The sequence below is a fragment of the Suhomyces tanzawaensis genome, assembly GCF_001661415.1.
Source record: "Suhomyces tanzawaensis NRRL Y-17324 unplaced genomic scaffold CANTAscaffold_1, whole genome shotgun sequence".
NCBI lineage: Eukaryota > Fungi > Ascomycota > Pichiomycetes > Serinales > Debaryomycetaceae > Suhomyces > Suhomyces tanzawaensis.
The window spans coordinates 2517-19382 of NW_017963636.1; the positions used below are offsets into that span (position 1 = coordinate 2517).

The 16866-nt window shown below is 44.0% G+C and overlaps 8 protein-coding genes and 1 non-coding gene across 9 annotated transcripts in view; 4 read left to right on the forward strand and 5 right to left on the reverse strand.

Moving 5' to 3' along the window:
• The window catches only part of CANTADRAFT_103050 (uncharacterized protein), a 1226-nt gene extending 745 nt beyond the window's left edge, over positions 1–481 (reverse strand). Inside the window, exon 1 of the mRNA XM_020206165.1 lies at positions 1–481. This exon is cut by the window's left edge and continues 745 nt beyond it. Within this exon, the coding sequence (XP_020066441.1) occupies positions 1–218 (218 nt within the window). The 5' untranslated portion in view covers positions 219–481.
• Positions 482–536: 55 nt separating this feature from the next.
• CANTADRAFT_t1 lies at positions 537–617 on the forward strand. Its single transcript has one exon. It is a non-coding gene; the product is annotated as a tRNA-Lys (tRNA).
• Positions 618–704: 87 nt separating this feature from the next.
• CANTADRAFT_24308 (Zn(II)2Cys6 transcription factor) lies at positions 705–2713 on the reverse strand. Its single transcript, XM_020207075.1, has one exon. The coding sequence runs from the start codon at positions 2551–2553 to the stop codon at positions 751–753; it is 1803 nt and encodes a 600-aa protein (XP_020066442.1). The 5' UTR covers positions 2554–2713; the 3' UTR covers positions 705–750.
• Positions 2714–3400: 687 nt separating this feature from the next.
• On the reverse strand, positions 3401–4888 carry RVS167 (amphiphysin; the record flags this gene model as incomplete). Its single annotated transcript, XM_020211326.1, has 1 exon — positions 3401–4888. The coding sequence occupies one exon, from the start codon at positions 4886–4888 to the stop codon at positions 3401–3403; it is 1488 nt and encodes a 495-aa protein (XP_020066443.1).
• Positions 4889–6048: 1160 nt separating this feature from the next.
• Positions 6049–7392, forward strand: CANTADRAFT_87331 (dioxygenase; the record flags this gene model as incomplete). The annotated part of the gene is made up of 1 exon (XM_020211327.1): positions 6049–7392. The coding sequence occupies one exon, from the start codon at positions 6049–6051 to the stop codon at positions 7390–7392; it is 1344 nt and encodes a 447-aa protein (XP_020066444.1).
• Positions 7393–8428: 1036 nt separating this feature from the next.
• HTS1 (histidine--tRNA ligase) lies at positions 8429–10021 on the forward strand (the record flags this gene model as incomplete). Its single annotated transcript, XM_020206382.1, has 1 exon — positions 8429–10021. One exon carries the CDS (start codon positions 8429–8431, stop codon positions 10019–10021), a length of 1593 nt encoding a protein of 530 aa, XP_020066445.1.
• A 459-nt stretch (positions 10022–10480) lies between these two features.
• Positions 10481–11596, reverse strand: DES1 (Des1p; the record flags this gene model as incomplete). The annotated part of the gene is made up of 1 exon (XM_020206383.1): positions 10481–11596. One exon carries the CDS (start codon positions 11594–11596, stop codon positions 10481–10483), a length of 1116 nt encoding a protein of 371 aa, XP_020066446.1.
• A 1741-nt stretch (positions 11597–13337) lies between these two features.
• Positions 13338–15383, reverse strand: EST1 (Est1p; the record flags this gene model as incomplete). The annotated part of the gene is made up of 4 exons (XM_020209000.1): positions 13338–13568; positions 13671–13819; positions 13871–14108; positions 14181–15383. Coding segments are annotated over 4 exons (1821 nt in total), but the record flags the coding sequence as incomplete, so codon positions are not given.
• Positions 15384–16111: 728 nt separating this feature from the next.
• On the forward strand, positions 16112–16582 carry CANTADRAFT_44165 (uncharacterized protein; the record flags this gene model as incomplete). Its single annotated transcript, XM_020209063.1, has 1 exon — positions 16112–16582. The coding sequence occupies one exon, from the start codon at positions 16112–16114 to the stop codon at positions 16580–16582; it is 471 nt and encodes a 156-aa protein (XP_020066448.1).
• Positions 16583–16866: the final 284 nt, after the last annotated feature.

The window sequence follows — 16866 nt, forward strand, 5'->3', positions numbered from 1 at the left end:
AGGATGTTGTCAAGGAATCCTTCTAGTTTTAGACATCCTCTTTGTATGGATTCTTCTACCACTTCTTTGCTGGCCCACATCTCTGGGAACGCTTGGACGTCCCCGCGTATGGTGATCAACGAGAACCATGCCTTCAAGTATTCTCTTTCCGCTTCCGTGAGATCCACGTGTTGACAGAGTTCTTTCACCCTGAATGTTCGGGAATAGTTGCCTCCCATGAGGAAGCAAAACCATCCGTGGCTNNNNGGGGTGATACTCTGTAATTTTCCTCTGAGGATAGCATAGTGGATATGCTTAGTGTCGGTGAGGGTGTTGTATATGTATAAAGCCCTTCTGGCTCTGAGTTGCAAGTCGATATCGAGCACTCCGTAGCCTCCATTCTCCTTTAATCCGAAGACTTTTTCCTTGCCAATACCTGGGAAGACCCAGCTAATTTTTTGAGTTAGCTGTTGAAAATGGTATGTGCCCAAATGTGCTTACGTAAAATATACTCAATTTTATCATTTAGTTTTCCATCAGTTTAAGCAGAAAATAAAGCCTGGTTAGCTCAATCGGTAGAGCGTTTGACTCTTAGAATAGACATCAAAAGGTTGCGGGTTCGACCCCCGCATCGGGCTACTTTTTTTGACTACACTTTGGGTAATCGAATTTCAAAGCTCTGGGAAGCATCAATATGCATCTACGAGTTATCAAAGTAAAACAAACCCTTTTATTCTTTATATTTTCGAGCCTAAATAACACGCCGGAAATCTAGCACAATGACAATTTCCACCCAAAGTCATTACATATATCTATCCAATCGATACAAACACCACCAGTGGCATTCCTTCTCCAGCTTTCTTTAACGATATGCCATATCCTTTTAACATTTCCAACTTTGTAACTGGAGTATATCTTTTGGAATTTTTTATCCAAGATCATTCGATCATACTCATTACAGCATGATATCCCACATATTAAAAGTGACATATTAAAAGCCCCCTTCATATAAGTCTCGATCAATTCATCAATTATTTTGAGTGAGGAAAGGAGAAGATTTTGAACTTCACTCGAATTTGGTTGTAGTTGTTTGAAATATAATGCTAAATACATCTTGGACGTTATTCTGTATAGCTCAAACAACTTTAAATGCTTTTCTTTCTCTTCTTCTGTGGGCAATTGATCCAACTGGGATTTCAAAGGTTCGCAGTACCTGACCTTGTTTGCCAATTCATAGTGAAATTGGTCGATAACCTCATAATGATTTAACCTTCTTGAATGAATCTGAACAATATTTTTTGCTTCACCAGAATTGAGTTCCTTATTTAGTTCAGTGGTTGCACTTTTGACTTTGGCATAACAGTTCATAATTTCTCCCAATAATAACACAATAGGTTGGATACATCCTTGGTATGGGTCTATGCCATACTCTTCATCTCCCGAAGAATTTTTGGTTTGAAAGATATCATTGTAGTTGCTTAGCAAACATCTAGTTCCATTTGTGAGGGTCTCAGAAGACATCACATCATGGAATTGGAAATTTGCTAGTAAGAATTTGCAATCATTCGAGTAATTAAAATCCTTTATAAACTTGCGAACCCCACCATACGCTCCCAAAAGATCACAACATTTGTTGAAGATAGTATGCCAATTTTTGGTATCGCCAGAACATACTTGAATACCAATGTTTATCAAATAGTACGCCAAAGTGACAAAGTAGTCATACTTATTCAATAAAGACTTATTTGCATAATCCTTTGATCTTTGAAGATACTTGTTCACAATCTCGTGGTTTGCATCACTATGGAAGAGAGCACCCCATGCAGCCAATGCATTCAGAATTGACTCATTGCTGACTGCTAAAGTAAAGAATGTTTTCAAAAAGTAATTGGATGACCGTGGACTTACCGATAGTAGATTGGCAACATTACTTTCAAAATAATTTAGATAAACAAGCCCCTTATCATCGAGAAAAAGATTAAATGATGAAGAAGGTTGAACTAGCATGGGGGTATAATTACTGAAAATCTCATTAAGAGTGAATTCGTTTAGAAAATCAGGCAACGGTGATTGAACTCTGCTCAAAGCTAGTTGACTGTCGAGATTGTCTGTTTTATCAGTGAGTTCATCCTCCAAAAAACTTGTCAATGATTGGGCATTTCCGGGTGTGTAGTCATGTTCTATATTGCGAGGGATTTCAATGATTTCCTCTCTCAGATAAGGCTCAGTATCTGAAGGTTTCTTTTCATTGTAACCAGGATCGAACTCATTAAGTCTCCCACCTTGGCCTTGGATCAGTTGAATTAGATCCGTTGGGTTCATCACTCTAGGATCTTCCATCCTTGCTTCGTTCTTGACCTTGATCTCAACCAACCCATAATGCTTGATTTCCCATTCACAGCTAAGTCCTCTTTTCTGGCAGAATACGCAAACTGGACGGGCCTCGTCACATTTTTTCTTTCGTTTCCGACAAGTTAAGCATCCCGTTTTTGATCTTCGCTTGGTGGGTTTCTCTACTTTGGAAACTCCTTCGGCCCGTGAGCTCTTGGAGTTCAAATCAAGTGTAGCAAACATGGAAGAAAGTTGAGTTTCTATAAGGTTCTAGAGTGTAACAGGCATAACATCACTCCCAACCACCAGGTATGTCGGAACAAGAGTTGATGATGTCTCGTATGCGCACGACCGGGATGAGGATGATTCTCTCGGCATCTCGGGAGTGCCTCGCATGGTTAAGACACGGTACGAATGGCCATGTAAAAGAGCAATATACAACGTAGATTACAATGGCACTTGATGTCCTTAAGGTGTTAGGCTGTATCATAGGGCCAATCAGCTCAATGATAGGTAATAGACCCTGAACTGTTGGGCAAAGAAGAGGCAAGAAATATAACGCCGCACGCCTGTCACATATTACTAAGCGATGCCTACCTAACCGCAACTAAAAGTTGCGAAGGCCAACGAAGGAAATTGTTGGTGAGACTGTGCATAATTGCTATTTTTGCAGCGAGCTTGTTTTACTGAAGTGATTGTACTGGTTGAGAGTCTCAAGGGGCTAGTTAGATCTTTATTAGTTTTTAAATTGTTGCAAAATTTTCAAAAAATTAGCAAAAAAAAGAACGAATTATTCGAGGATTAGTAGAAACGCCAATAATCCTTCATACAAAAAATACTAGAACCCTTATGAGTATTGATTATTGAAAAGGTTATAACAATTGTTAGAGATTGCTATCCTTACAAATTTCCCATTGTTTGACAACCATCAGAGCAGCTGACGAAGTTGATTGAAAAGTGTACAAATTCCTCATTTTAGTCTGTGTATTAGTTTGAAAAAATACTATTATCAAATACAAAAAGTACGAATAATTGCAAGATGCCCCTATACTCCAATATTATCCTGAATATCACTGAGTACACTATCGAGCTAGTTCAATTGGACGTAGTTTCCTGGGAAGACACCAGTTTGGCCATTGTATCTGCCTGTCCACCAGCCGTTCACATCATTGGTCTTTTCCACAATCTCAATAACGGCTCCTGCAGCAAAGGTCAAGTCACCTTGTGCTTGCGCAGTGTAATCATATAATGCAGTGCACGTTTGTCCCCCCGCACTTGGAGCAGGCGTAGGAGGAGCAGGTGCTTGGTATGCTGGTGCAGCTCCGTACCCAGTTGCAACAGGGGATTGGGCACCATATGCTGGAGCAGCAGCAGCAGCAGCAGGAGTTGCTCCATACCCTGTTGTAGCTGGAGATTGAACACCATACCCTGTTGTAGCTGGGGACTGAACACCATAACCTGTCGTGGCCGGGGATTGGACGCCATACTGAGGAGCCGCTGGCTGCTGGCCATATCCCCCATAAGCTGGAGCACCAGCAGCTGCGGGTGCTTGGTAACCTGGTCCATTGGGGTCCTTATAATCACCGTATTGTGGTTGTTGGCCATATTGTGGTTGCTGACCATACTGAGGCTGCTGGCCGTATTGACCATAAGCTGGTAACTGTTCAGATCCTGGGGCAACTGGAGCACCTCCGTTCATCATGGCATGACGTCTCTTCGTTGCTTCCAACTTGTTCTTAGCATGGCCTACCTTGAAGTGAGTGATTGTGATAGCATCAGTCTGTTCCTCTATGTTTCCCTTCTTGTAGTTATAGGCTTCCACTATGTCACTGGTCAAGTCGAAGTAAGGAATCTTCAATTCTTCCATTCTATTGTATAAGGTGTAAAAGATATTCAATTGCATGTAGTAGAAACTAACAAACAAAGGCTTAATAAAGTCCGACTGCATTTGGAACAAGATTGGAAGCTCAGTCTTCAACATTTCGTTGTAGTAGTCATACTCCTGTTGTGCCACGGAAACCTCGGCCTCGGCAGAGTACATTTTCTCTTCATCCTTGGCAGTTCTCTCCTTCTTGTCCTCATACTTCTTAAAGGTTCTCTTGTGGCGATCCAAGTCCACCTGCTTGTGGTCTCTCTTGGTGGCCATCCTTCTGATGGCCTGGATGACTTTGAGCAACTCTTGGGCTGGTTGAACGATTCTCTTCTCGATCAACTCCAAATCAGGCTTCAACGTTTCCTTCAACTCCTTAACCACCTCCCGGTACTGTTCCGAAGCCTTGATACCTTCGGGGTTGTCTTCTGGCACTGTGGAAGTGGGGTCAGACAATCTGCCACTGATAGGCTTGTAGATTTCCTCGATGGCCTTGGAGAAGTCGATCTGGTAGTCCAACATCCCGTTGACGGCTGCGAAGTAACGCTTGGACTCGTCGCTCAACTTCTTGGTTTCCACTTCCAATTCTTTGAATCTTCTTTCTGCATCCAAGTACACTGGGTCCTGGGTGACCTCTCCCATGTTCATTTTTTGCCGAAAATTTTGGGGCGCCCGGACAATGGACTTCTTGATACCTTTGAATGACATGCTGGTTGGATTGGGGTCTCAATGGGATGGTATGAACCGCAGGTGGTACTAGCTCGTTTCAGATTGTGGTGGTGGGCCAGAAAAATGACCATTCACTGAGAGGGCGTGCGCAGCCCACTCACCTTAGGGGAAGGAGCCGGTTCTGGCGGAAGAGGGCAGGGAGGCCTCCATGGGCAGCTTGAGTGGCGTGGCATTCTGTGGACGCTGGGAAATCGACAGTACTATGGATGGTGGTATGGGTGTTGTAATAGTCTGGAAAATTTTTGTAGTTGTATTAATCTGACTAAAATTAAAGTAACTACGAGTTGAAGTACGGATGTTCTGCAGCCGCTAATTACCAGATAGCTTTGAGAGGATAGTAGTATATTCTTTAGAGTTGAAAATGACCCGATAGCTTCTAGTCTACAAGAGTTTGTGCTGATAATTAATGTTCTGCCTGTAGCTGTATGACTCGAAAATCTACAATCGTGTGTCTATATATAGCTGTTCACGAATGGATAGGATGAAGTCGACAATAGCGTGTTCTGATAATACATGCTCTTGGAATAGATACTAATCGCCCGGCTAAACTCCACAGAACCATAATTCATTAGTGAGTAATAAAAGCGAAGTCCAAATTATTGTGCAAGCAGTAAATAAATCTTTACGGTGCATGCTGCTGTGAATAGTGATTTTTCTGGGCTACAAGCAGCTGGAGCTCCTCAAAAAAGGACACTGTAAGACATCAGACATCAGATGCTGCTCCAGGAAGATGACCATTCGGGAATAAATGACCCGTTCTGATGAGTGCCAATAACTTACGAGCCTCAGCCTCACAGAATACTACACGTGAGTAGATTTTGACTCGCCACATCAATTTCGAAGCAAGCCAAGATCATCTGAGATTTGCGGATGCTCTGCTCCGTGAAAAGACTCGGAAAGGCAGTCCAGTAGACTCCTCAGTGACTGCAACATAAACACCCGCACCTCGGCACTCTGGACAGACACCATCTGGCCCCGCCGTTTCGAGCCCACTGCCTGCCGGGTTTTAAAACGGCCTCGGGATTTGGCGGTTACGTGATCACCACAAATTTTTCTTAAGCGCGGATATCATCTGATACAAATCTACAGTTGTATCCGTTGTTCCTCTCTCCCTCCACCTCCCACACCACTCCTTCGCCATGGCCATTCCACGTATGGAAGACTTCGACGTCTTCCCCAACTCAGGCTTCTTGCCGGACAAGATGCCGCTCTCCAGACTCCCCCAGCACTACTACACGCCATGGGAAGACTTGGTAGCAAACCTCCCGTCGTTGATCTTGACCAAGCGGGTCAGATCCATCATAGACAAGCTTGAAGTGTTGCAGACGCTGCAGTTGACCTCGGTGGAGCAGTACAGAAGAGCGTACACCGTACTTGGCTTTTTGGCCCATGCCTACATCTGGGGCACCAGTGAACCCACCAATAAACTCCCCCAGCAGATTGCCAAACCGTGGATAGAAGTTTCTGAGTACCTCAGGTTGCCCCCTGTCGCCACCTATGCGGGGTTGTGTCTTTGGAACTTCAAGCAGATCATTCCAACCGCAGAAAACGAGGACATCTGGGATTTGGACAACTTGACCACCATAAACACGTTCACAGGGTCGATTGACGAAAGCTGGTTCTACCTCGTGAGTGTGTACTTCGAGTACAAGGGCTCGTTTTCCATCAAGGCAGGATTGGAGGCCATGAAGCACGCCAACAACAAGAACGTCAAGAAGTTGGTCTCCGTGTTGCAGAATTTGGCAGAGTCCATCGACCACTTGGGGTCTGTTTTGATGAGAATGGAAGAGATGTGCGATCCTCATGTGTTTTACTACAGAATACGCCCTTACTTGGCTGGGTGGAAGAACATGGGTGATGTTGGCTTGGATAAGAACGGGGTGGTGTACGGCAACGAGCCTCAGCCACGAACCTACTCAGGAGGCTCCAACGCTCAGAGCTCTCTTATCCAGTTCTTGGATGTGTTGTTGAGCGTCAAGCACTATTCTACCGGAGAAAGACCCTTGCCCCACGAACAAAGAAGCTCCAACGACAAGCCTGAAAACGGGTTCATGAATGAAATGCGTGATTACATGCCTGGAAACCACCGTGATTTCTTGAAGAAGATCGAGGACTCTACCACTATCCGTGAGTTTGTGTTGGAATCGAGAGATCCCGAGTTGACTCTCAGTTACGACGCCTGTTTGGCCATGTTGAAGCTGTTCAGAGACAAGCATATCCAAATCGTGACTAGATACGTTGTTCTCCAAGCAAAGAAGTCGCAGTCGGCTGGCTCTTCGAGCACTTTGAGATCGGGATTGGCTAAGATGAAGAGAAAAGGCGCCGAAGAAAAGGGAACTGGGGGTACGTCGTTGTTGCCCTTCTTGAAGCAGTGCAGAGATGAGACTGGTGATCCTGCTGCCGGTAACTGGGGTAAGAGAATCCTCAGTGATGGAGTGATGAGATTGAAGTTTTCTAAACCTAGTGCCATCAATGAAGACTAAAGTAATAGACTTCATAGCTGAAAATTCAGTGTAACAATGAAGCAGTGGAAGGAACGACAAATGGACCACTTAATGAGATTCCTGCCTTGGTTTGGAATTATGCTATTCCAAAATCTAAAATACATCGTGTATTGGTCCGATACACGATGGCATTTTTGTGCTCGAGCATGTCACCCATACACTGGCTCTCTCGACGATGTTTACTTGAGCTTGAGGGTGTCACATGCACGGTAATGCTATTAAAAACGACAATGTGCCCAAGAGTAGTGTAGGCCAGTTCTGTGCTACTGTGGATGGACAACTACCTCGGAAATATGCAAGTAGGACATTATCCATAGATTCTACATCAGAGTTGATTCCAGGCAGCAAGCAGATTGTCGACGGAAGTATATCAGACTTCCGTTACAATTCTAGACTTGTTTTTGTCCTCAAAACTAGTTGGCGTTTATTACTTTGATGCCCTTGGCAATCTAATACAGTTTGACTAGATCCTTGTTTTCTTGCCAGAATTGATACATTAAGTGGTTGAGCGCAAGCACAGCGTTTTCATGCTTCCGCACACTGGCCACCAGCCCTCTGACGGCTGTCCTAAAGTGCTCTTACATTAACTAAACCATTTACTAGATCTGAAAAAATCTCAATTTAAGGTGGTATATAGCTCTAATGCAAATATTGACGGCACTCTAGCATTTCAGTAGATTTTACTCTTCTCACCCAGTGAATTTCCCTCTTATTAGATATGACTCAAAATTCATGGTGCGAATTCACTGCTCCAACTTTTGCATTCACTCGAACGGTAACAGTAGAATCAGCTCCAATTTAATTAATAGGTTATCCTACCGATACACCTTACCCAGTTCTCTCGTATCTCATCCCCTCTCTACATACCCCAACTCTGAAACTCAGTGAAATGTCCAAAGATGTCCTCCAGTCGACTGGGCCCTCCACCCGCACTGGACGCAAAATGAAATGAAAAAATTTACTCACGACTCATATGTTCAAAAGGTTAGCCATACTATCGAGAACTGTCAGAACGATGTCGACCGAAGCTGTTGCCCAGACCCCCAAGGCCCCCAAGGCCAACCCTCCTAAGGAAGGAGGCAAGTCCAAGAAGTCCAAAAAGTCCGACCAGTTCTTGTTGAAGACTCCAAAAGGTACCAAGGATTGGGCCGATAAGGACATGATCATCAGAGAGGGCATTTTCAGCTCGTTGACCCAGCTCTTCAAGAAGCACGGTGGTGTTACTATCGACACCCCTGTGTTCGAATTGAGGGAGATCTTAACTGGAAAGTACGGTGAGGACTCCAAGTTGATCTACAACTTGGAGGACCAGGGTGGTGAATTGACCTCGTTGAGATACGACTTGACGGTGCCTTTCGCCAGATTCGTGGCTTGCAACAGCATCAGCTCCATCAAGAGATACCACATCGCCAAGGTCTACAGAAGAGACCAGCCTGCCATGACCAAGGGAAGAATGAGAGAGTTCTACCAGTGTGATTTCGATATTGCTGGGAACTACGACACCATGGTGCCTGACTCGGAGGTCTTGAACATCTTGTGTGACGGTTTGACCAACTTGGGCATTAACGACTTCAAGATCAAGCTCAACCACAGAAAGATTTTGGATGGTATTTTCCAGGCCTGTGGTGTCAAGGAAGAAGACGTGAGAAAGATCTCATCTGCCGTGGACAAGTTGGACAAGTCCCCATGGGAGGTTGTAAAGAAGGAGATGGTTGTGGAAAAGGGCCAACCGGAAGAAGTTGCCGACAAGATCGGAGAGTTTGTAAAGTTAAATGGTTCGATCAGAGAAGTGTTGGAGCAATTGAAGAGCAGCGAAGCTTTGAGTACCAACGAGTCTGCTCAGAAGGGTATTGAAGAGATGGCCATTTTGGCTGACTACGTCGATGCCTTTGAAATCAACAAGTTCATCAGTTTCGACTTGTCATTGGCCAGAGGATTGGACTACTACACCGGCTTGATTTACGAGGCCGTGACCGCTGCTTCCGCTCCTCCAAAGAATGCCAGTGAATTGAAGGAAAAGGCCACCAAGGATGCCAAGGACGCTAAGAAGGACGATGAAGACGCTTCCGAATACGTCGGTGTTGGTTCCATTGCTGCTGGTGGTCGTTACGACAACTTGGTGGGTATGTTCTCCAACGGTAAGTCCATTCCATGTGTGGGTATTTCTTTCGGTGTCGAGAGACTTTTCTCGATCATCAAGGCCAGAGTTGCCAAGCAGTTAGATGCTATCAGCTCCACCCAAACCCAAGTCTACATCATGGCTTTCGGGGGTGGTGAAGGTTGGAACGGTTTCTTGAAGGAGAGAATGAGTGTCACCAACCAATTGTGGAAGGCTGGTATCAACAGTGAGTTTTTGTACAAGAACAAGGCCAATATCCGTAAGCAATTCGATGCTGCTGAAAAGTCGGGTGCTAGAGTAGCCGTGATTTTGGGTAAGGAAGAGTTTCCAAAGGGTGAGGTTAGAATCAAGACCTTGGGCCAAGGTAACGACAGTGACGAAGGTGAGTTGGTTAAGACGGATGACCTCATCCAGGCTGTCCAGCAGAAATTGGCCGACCTCGACAAGGACGGTTTGGATCAAATAACCAGATTGATCAAGGCTATATAAGCGGATGGGATGTTTATTGTAAGTATATACATAATAGAATTATCTTCTACGAGAGACCGCTAAATATTGGCACTACGTCAAGAAGATTGTTATTTTCAATCTAGGGTAAAAGTTGTGAACTTGGATTACCGTCAGTTGGGGCCAATAAAAGGCTGGTAACAACTCTGCAACTAAATCTAGAACCTCTAGCACTCACATTATGGTATGTTTTGGACCAGACTCTGCTGCTTAATAATATTCAGCGATATTCCCATAATTTTCAGTAGTAGGATATTTTCAAGTAATCCCGTTTGCGTAACACACTCATGACATAGTATCTTGTCAGCTAGGTAATTAAATCATTATGGAAATTAAAACATCCAAACGAGCCAATTACAATACAAGTTATCTCTCTACGAGAAGAGCAATTCCATTCAAAGTATATACACAAAGTCTCATCTCCTGTATGCTCCTAAATGTCTAGTTCATGTCCAATCTCTGGGTGACCTTATGGCCGTGCTTTTGCTTACCCACTCTCTTGACTCGGTTCCACAATGTGTTGATATCGTTGAAGCAAAACCACCAAATGACACCACACCACGAATTAACCTGGGGCAACGGATCGTAGAACTCAGCTGCTATTTTCCGCAACTGGGGGAGCTTGGACCACGCAATGTATGGGAAGTCGTGGTGCTCGTTGTGGTAACCCACATTCCAGGTCAATTTGTTTAACGAGCCATAGTAGGAGTAGGTTTCTTCGGGAAGCTTGCCAATATTGGAGCCCTCCACGATGTTGGCATTTCTGGGCTTGTTGTTCTCGTTCAACACGTAGTGTTCCGCAATGAAGTGGCCAGCACAGGGATGCAACGACCCCGCCAAAAACGAGCTCATGATGAAGTACGACAACGTGTGCCAGCCCCAGCTGGAGACCATGAGATAGTCTACAGCCACCTGGACAGCAATGTTCAAAAGATGGATGTAGGTGAACTTGATCTGGGTGATGAACATGGGCCTCAAGGCGTAAAAGAAAATCTGGCAACAGGCAAAAAACACCTTACCAAACACGTTACTGAGGAATAAGCCCTCCACACGCGTGGGCAAGTCGGTGTCCAAGTACTCGTCGCCCAAGAACTTGTGGTGCAATTGGTGGTAGGGTTGGAACGAGGCTGAGTAGGGAATGCCAATGGGCAAGTTGGCGAAAATAGCAAAGATCTTGTTGTGGAACGGCTTTCTGAAGAAGAGGTTGTGGGACAACTCGTGGATGGCCAAGAAGAGCGCCTGGTTGGCGGTGGCACCAATCACATATGCCAATGCGATGAACTTAGCACTGAAAACGGGAGTATTTCTGAGGTAGTACGCTACGGCAAACTGCAAAAGCACCACACCACTGGCGTACCACTTGGAGGACGGCTCGTGGCCTGTCAACTTGGTAACCTCGGGGTACTTGGCCAAAATCAACTTTCTTCGGGTCACATGGGGCTCGGTGTCCTTGGTCCAGTAGAACTCGTTCAAGAGCTCGATGGATGAGTCGGCAGCCGGGGTGTTGAAAGTGTAGGTCTCGTTGGAGGTTCTATGCTTGATGGTGGTGGAATCCATGACGAAGTGGTCAAGATATGAATTTTGAAACTGGTTTGAAAAGGTGAAAAAGCTCAGGTGGAGTCCTGGCTGAGGCAAAAATCGGGAGCTGGCAAAGAGAGTGCTATCGATGCTCCTGGAAGACTTTGACCGGGTATTTGGCTTAGAAAGAGTGTTGAATCACGCCACTTGTCTTTGAACACTACACCAATGGATCCAGCGATGGTGGGTCAGGTGACCGCGGACTCCAGCAAGGTTATACGCGAAACTTTTCAGACCCCTATCAAGGGCTCGTAATTCGCTGGAGATGTCACTTCAGCGTGTGACAGGAATGACTGTGCCTCTTTTTGGCGCAAAGCATGGAGCATTTATCTCGTCAATGAGTTGCCTATGTCGCTGATAGGATACTTCTGCTTTAAACTGGAAATACAGCAATAATTTATTGATTTCAGTAACCAAATAATTATACGACGTTCGGCTAGATGAATTTTGAAGTGCCCGTAGATGTGCCGCATAATCGTTTTAATACCGGTCAAATATACCTTCAATTAATGCTTGATAAGGATATACTTCAACCTTCCAAAGCTAGTTTATTTTTATTGTCAATCAACAGCTTTAGTAAGTCGAACATGTTCAATAACTGATTTTTGAAGCAATTAATGTTTGATTTTCCGCTTTATTAAGTTCATTTATCCATCAATTCGGTAAGTGTTTATTGCCCATCAACATAGTCCTGAATCGATATTCAACTGTGTTCATATAGCATATTTAATTGGTGCAATGGTGACTAAAATTGCCCTTGCATTGGTTTGCGCTAGCTATTGTATTTAGAGCGGAAAAGACTGAAACACAGTCATTTTTACAAGCTCCAAAATTACATCAAACTGATTCGACTTATTGGATTTCCATACCGTTGATATTATTGTACGACTTTATGGAATCTATAAATAATCTATGAGCAACATGGTCAAGCTACCGAGACACAGCTTATACCCCACACATTTGAAATACACATTTTTCAGACACAGTCCTCCTATATATTATTATATTGCGAAAACTGATTGTGGAACTGACTCTGGTCGTTTCCCTGATTCGGGTTGTATTGTGGAAATGGTGGATATTGAGGGTACCCTGGTGGTGGCATACTCAGCTGATAATAACCTTGTGTTGAGAAATTTGGATTGGGATTGTACACTGGCTGTGAGTGATAATTAAACGGCGTGCTACCCGCATCCATATTATTCGCAACAGGAGTTCCATATGGAGCAAATGGAACAAACTGCGATCCATACATTGGGTGGAACGCATTGTGGGTTGCAAATTGGGTTGCTTGAGGTGGGACTTGTGGATGGCCATAGACAGCGAACCCACCTTGCATAGGAGGGATTTTAAATTGAGTTGCATTGGGATTTGGAGTTCCCCAAGTAGAACCGATATGAGTTTTCGATTGAGAGGTGGAAGGGTTTCCAGAGTCATGGACTAATATATCGACCATGTCCTTTAACTCCTTTCCTTGACCATCTTGAGAAATTTCGACCTCACTACTGGATTCAACCACAGTATCCTCCGCATTGTTATTCAATTTGCCCTTCAATTGACTAGTATGGTTGAGAATAGACGATTCTATTACTTCAATGGAATTAAGAACCTTGACTTGACTCTCCAGGTCACTTTTTTCTGCAACTTCATAAATAGAATTCTCGATGTCCACATTAGTGGTGGAAGAAGTGTTAATGGCCTGTTGTACTTTTGAACTTTGTTGATCACTTTCTGGTGCCTTGTCAGCTTTTTTACCTTTGCCTTTCTTCTTCTCCTTCTTCTTCTCCTTCTTCTGATCTTTATCCAAACGCTTCTCATTTTGGGAGTCGTTGATATCCACGAGGTTTTGACTCTCTGCAATATCAACCTTCACAAAAGACTTGGAATCTTGGTCGTAGTATTTTTCAAAAATATTCGAACTAGAAACCAAAACAGCACCTAACCTCAAGTTGTTCTCATACCTCTCAATTTCCGCTGCAATAGCCAGAGGTTCAAGTTTATTAGAGGTTAATTGTTGGAGCTTCATTACCACTGAGTTGTCCAAGAAAGTAGGAACCTTCCCATCCATATAGGACGAGTAATCTCCCAATAACAAGTTGAAGTTCTTAGATTTGAATAGGTGATTGTCGTCAAAATCCTTGAACTGATACTTGATGACTGAAAAATCTCTAAATAATACATCTTCTCTGAAATAATAATTCCTTACTGGTCTTGATTTTGAACTCAATAACTCCGTAACTGTAGATCCCGAGGGACTATCTGAAGTCTCGGCCTGCGCGAGATATACTTTCAAGATCCTGATAAATGCCTCAACAGTGTACTTTCTAGCTTGAAATCCTCTCAATACAACATTATTCTCACTGAGCCACGTTAATATAAGTCTGGAGATCATCAAGGAATGGGTAAGGGAGTTTTGATTCAAATTAAGTGATGCCAAACCTTTTGAGATATACTCAATATACCTGAAAATAAAGTTGTGGAATTTAGTCGAAGTCTCGGACTTGCTGATCTTCTCAGACATAGAAACTGGCTTATCTTCTATCATCTTGTTCAATGTAATAAGGACAGTAATCTGTTTGATGAAAAAGCTTCCTGATGCGTCATCATCAATCTGATAGAGTTGTTCGAATGAGTCTAATAATGTGTTGAAAAACTGACCCTCAACCTTGGAGTATGTTAACTTTTTAACAATATTTGGTCCGTTCCTGTAAGTTCCTGGCAAGTAATAATAGCCAGCAAGACAAATCAACATAGTATTGAGATCATCAGCTGTATTAAAGTTAGATTTCATCTTCGGAGCATCATTCTTATCATGGAATAGCTGTAGCAATTCATTGGTGAATGTATCTTTGGATAAAATTCGATTAAGATTGGCTAAACCAAGCTGGAAGTCCGGAATTCTGGTGAACTGGGATCTCAATAACCACAATACCGCATTATACTTGTCCTCAATAATGTTAAAGATAACACCTATGTGATTGTATGGTTCATTCAAAGCTGGCAATAATAGAATACAGAATTGATAGTATTGAATCGATCTTTCAAAAAAAGGTTTCAATGCGATTGATTTTTCCTTTGCAGTCATGGACTTGTGTCTGAAGAACTCTTTGTTAGAGATACATGGATTAACAAAGGAAACTTCTATGAATGTTTTATGGCGGGATACGTCACCCAAAGCCAATAAACACTTGTGGATCAAATAAAGAATGTTTGCTTGCACGTTTGAGTCAGAAGTAGATTTCGCCTGTGAGCTGACATCAAACTTGAAATGGAGCAATAATGACTGAGGCAACAACGAATTTTGGTAGGTGGTAGCAAAATGCTTGAGAATGTTGCGGTAGAACTGGAACACGTCTTTGATGAGCTTGGTGAAGCTATCATTGATTTTCCTCATTTCCACGGGTTTCACTTTGAAACTGGAGCCCTTGGACCTGTGGCCCAGGTTGAGCGACTCCTTGAAGCTACTGTGTACTTGCTGGTAGTGGATGGCATGCTGTTGCTGGAAGAACTTGATGATGGGGTAGTGGAAGTCCAACCACAACTTCTCGAGCAACGAGATAGTGTCGAATTCTTCGAGCTGGTTGTTGGGGACTGGAGATTCCACGGAGTTGTAGTAGTTCAAGAAGTCGTTGGTGATCCAGCCTTGGAACTTGGATTGGACCATGGAGTTCAATCCCAACAAGCAGGTATGGTCAAGGAACTTGCGTTCCAAGAATGAGTCAAGCTGGGTTTTGTACGCCTGCGCTTGGGCAAGTATGTTTGCAGTCATGTTCAATTGGACAGTTGCAAAGGTTGGTTGGCGTCTAGGGACTTAGCTAATGGGAAGTACTGGAATGGGACGGTTAAACCTGGTGGCCTGGCGACAACGAGGGCACGGATGGACTGGTTGTACTGATTCTGGGTCTGCCGTGGGCTATAACATTCTATCGAAGGTTATAGTCGAAATTAGGTGGTTTGTGTTGAAATTTTTTTACTAGCAGTGTTTTCTGCAGTGGTGATGCTCACAAGAAGCTGGCCTGCATATTTGCCAAAGTGATCTGGCGGGTGTGCGACGCCATCGAAGGCGACGGGAGGCAAAGGCTGGTTGCCACCGGCACGATGGTATAAAGAGAGCTTAGCCCTTGACGAAACGAAGAAGGAAATCCTTACTGCCATAATTGGAACTAATTTTTGGAAGATAAACTGCAGAAGTGATAATCACAAGTTAGATAATTAGAGCCACTCCATATTGTTAGCCTTCACTAGAAGTGATAAGCACAAGTTCGAATATCAGAGCCATTCCAGGGTCTTAAACCAATCATTGTCGTTAGAGCCACTCCAGAAGTGAAGCCAATCTAGATACGTTCAGTTCATTTCCACTAGAAGTGATACAACCATCAAGCAGAAGTAATACGCTATAGATACTGTTAGTGATATTACACCTAATTGATAAGTCAATTAGGCCTAGAAGTGATATTCTCCCAGAGTGATATCTTAGCCACTAACGAAACTATTCCCATGGAAGACCCCGCCTACGCCGTCAAGGTCTACGTCTACGACCTCTCGCACGGCCTTGCAGCCGTGTACTCGCCAATGGTGCTTGGAACCACCATCGAGGCCATCTACCACACCTCAGTGGTGGTATACAACAAAGAGCACTATATCAACGCAGGAATCCAGGTGTCGCCTCCAGGAACCACCAAGTACGGTCTCCCCATCGAAGTCATCGACATGGGAGATACTTTCATCGGTCCTGAGATTTTTGACGAGTTTTTGGAAGAGCTCCGCAACCACGATCACAACAAGTACCACGCGTCCAATTACGACATCTTCGACAACAACTGCAACCACTTTTCCAACACGGTGGTGGAGTTCTTGGTGGGCCGCAGCCTCGACGACAGGATCGTCACCCTCCCCCAGAAGGTGTTGGCCACTCCCAACGGCCAGATGCTTCGCCAGATGCTTGGGAACGGAGGCGCCTGGGTGTAGCCAGGCGCTAGCCAGAGCCAGAAACCTTGCCACTAGAACAGATGGTTGTAGCAGTATTGGAGCTTTTACCACAGAATTGGGCCATTGCCACAGCTTTCGAGCATTTTGTTGCAGTCCTTTGCAATACTACTGGGTGGAAAACTCCCATTTATACTTCTATCCTCTTGGGAATAATCCCATTTATACTCCTATATTCAATGTAAACATCATTTAATATTAATTTACTCGCTGGAATACTCCATTTATATACTATTTTCTGTTGGCTGCAACCGCTTACGTAAGGT

Excerpts from the sequence above, each read along its gene's own strand:
- CANTADRAFT_24308 (XM_020207075.1), bottom strand. The coding sequence starts at position 2,553 with ATGTTTGCTACACTTGATTTGAACTCCAAGAGCTCACGGGCCGAAGGA.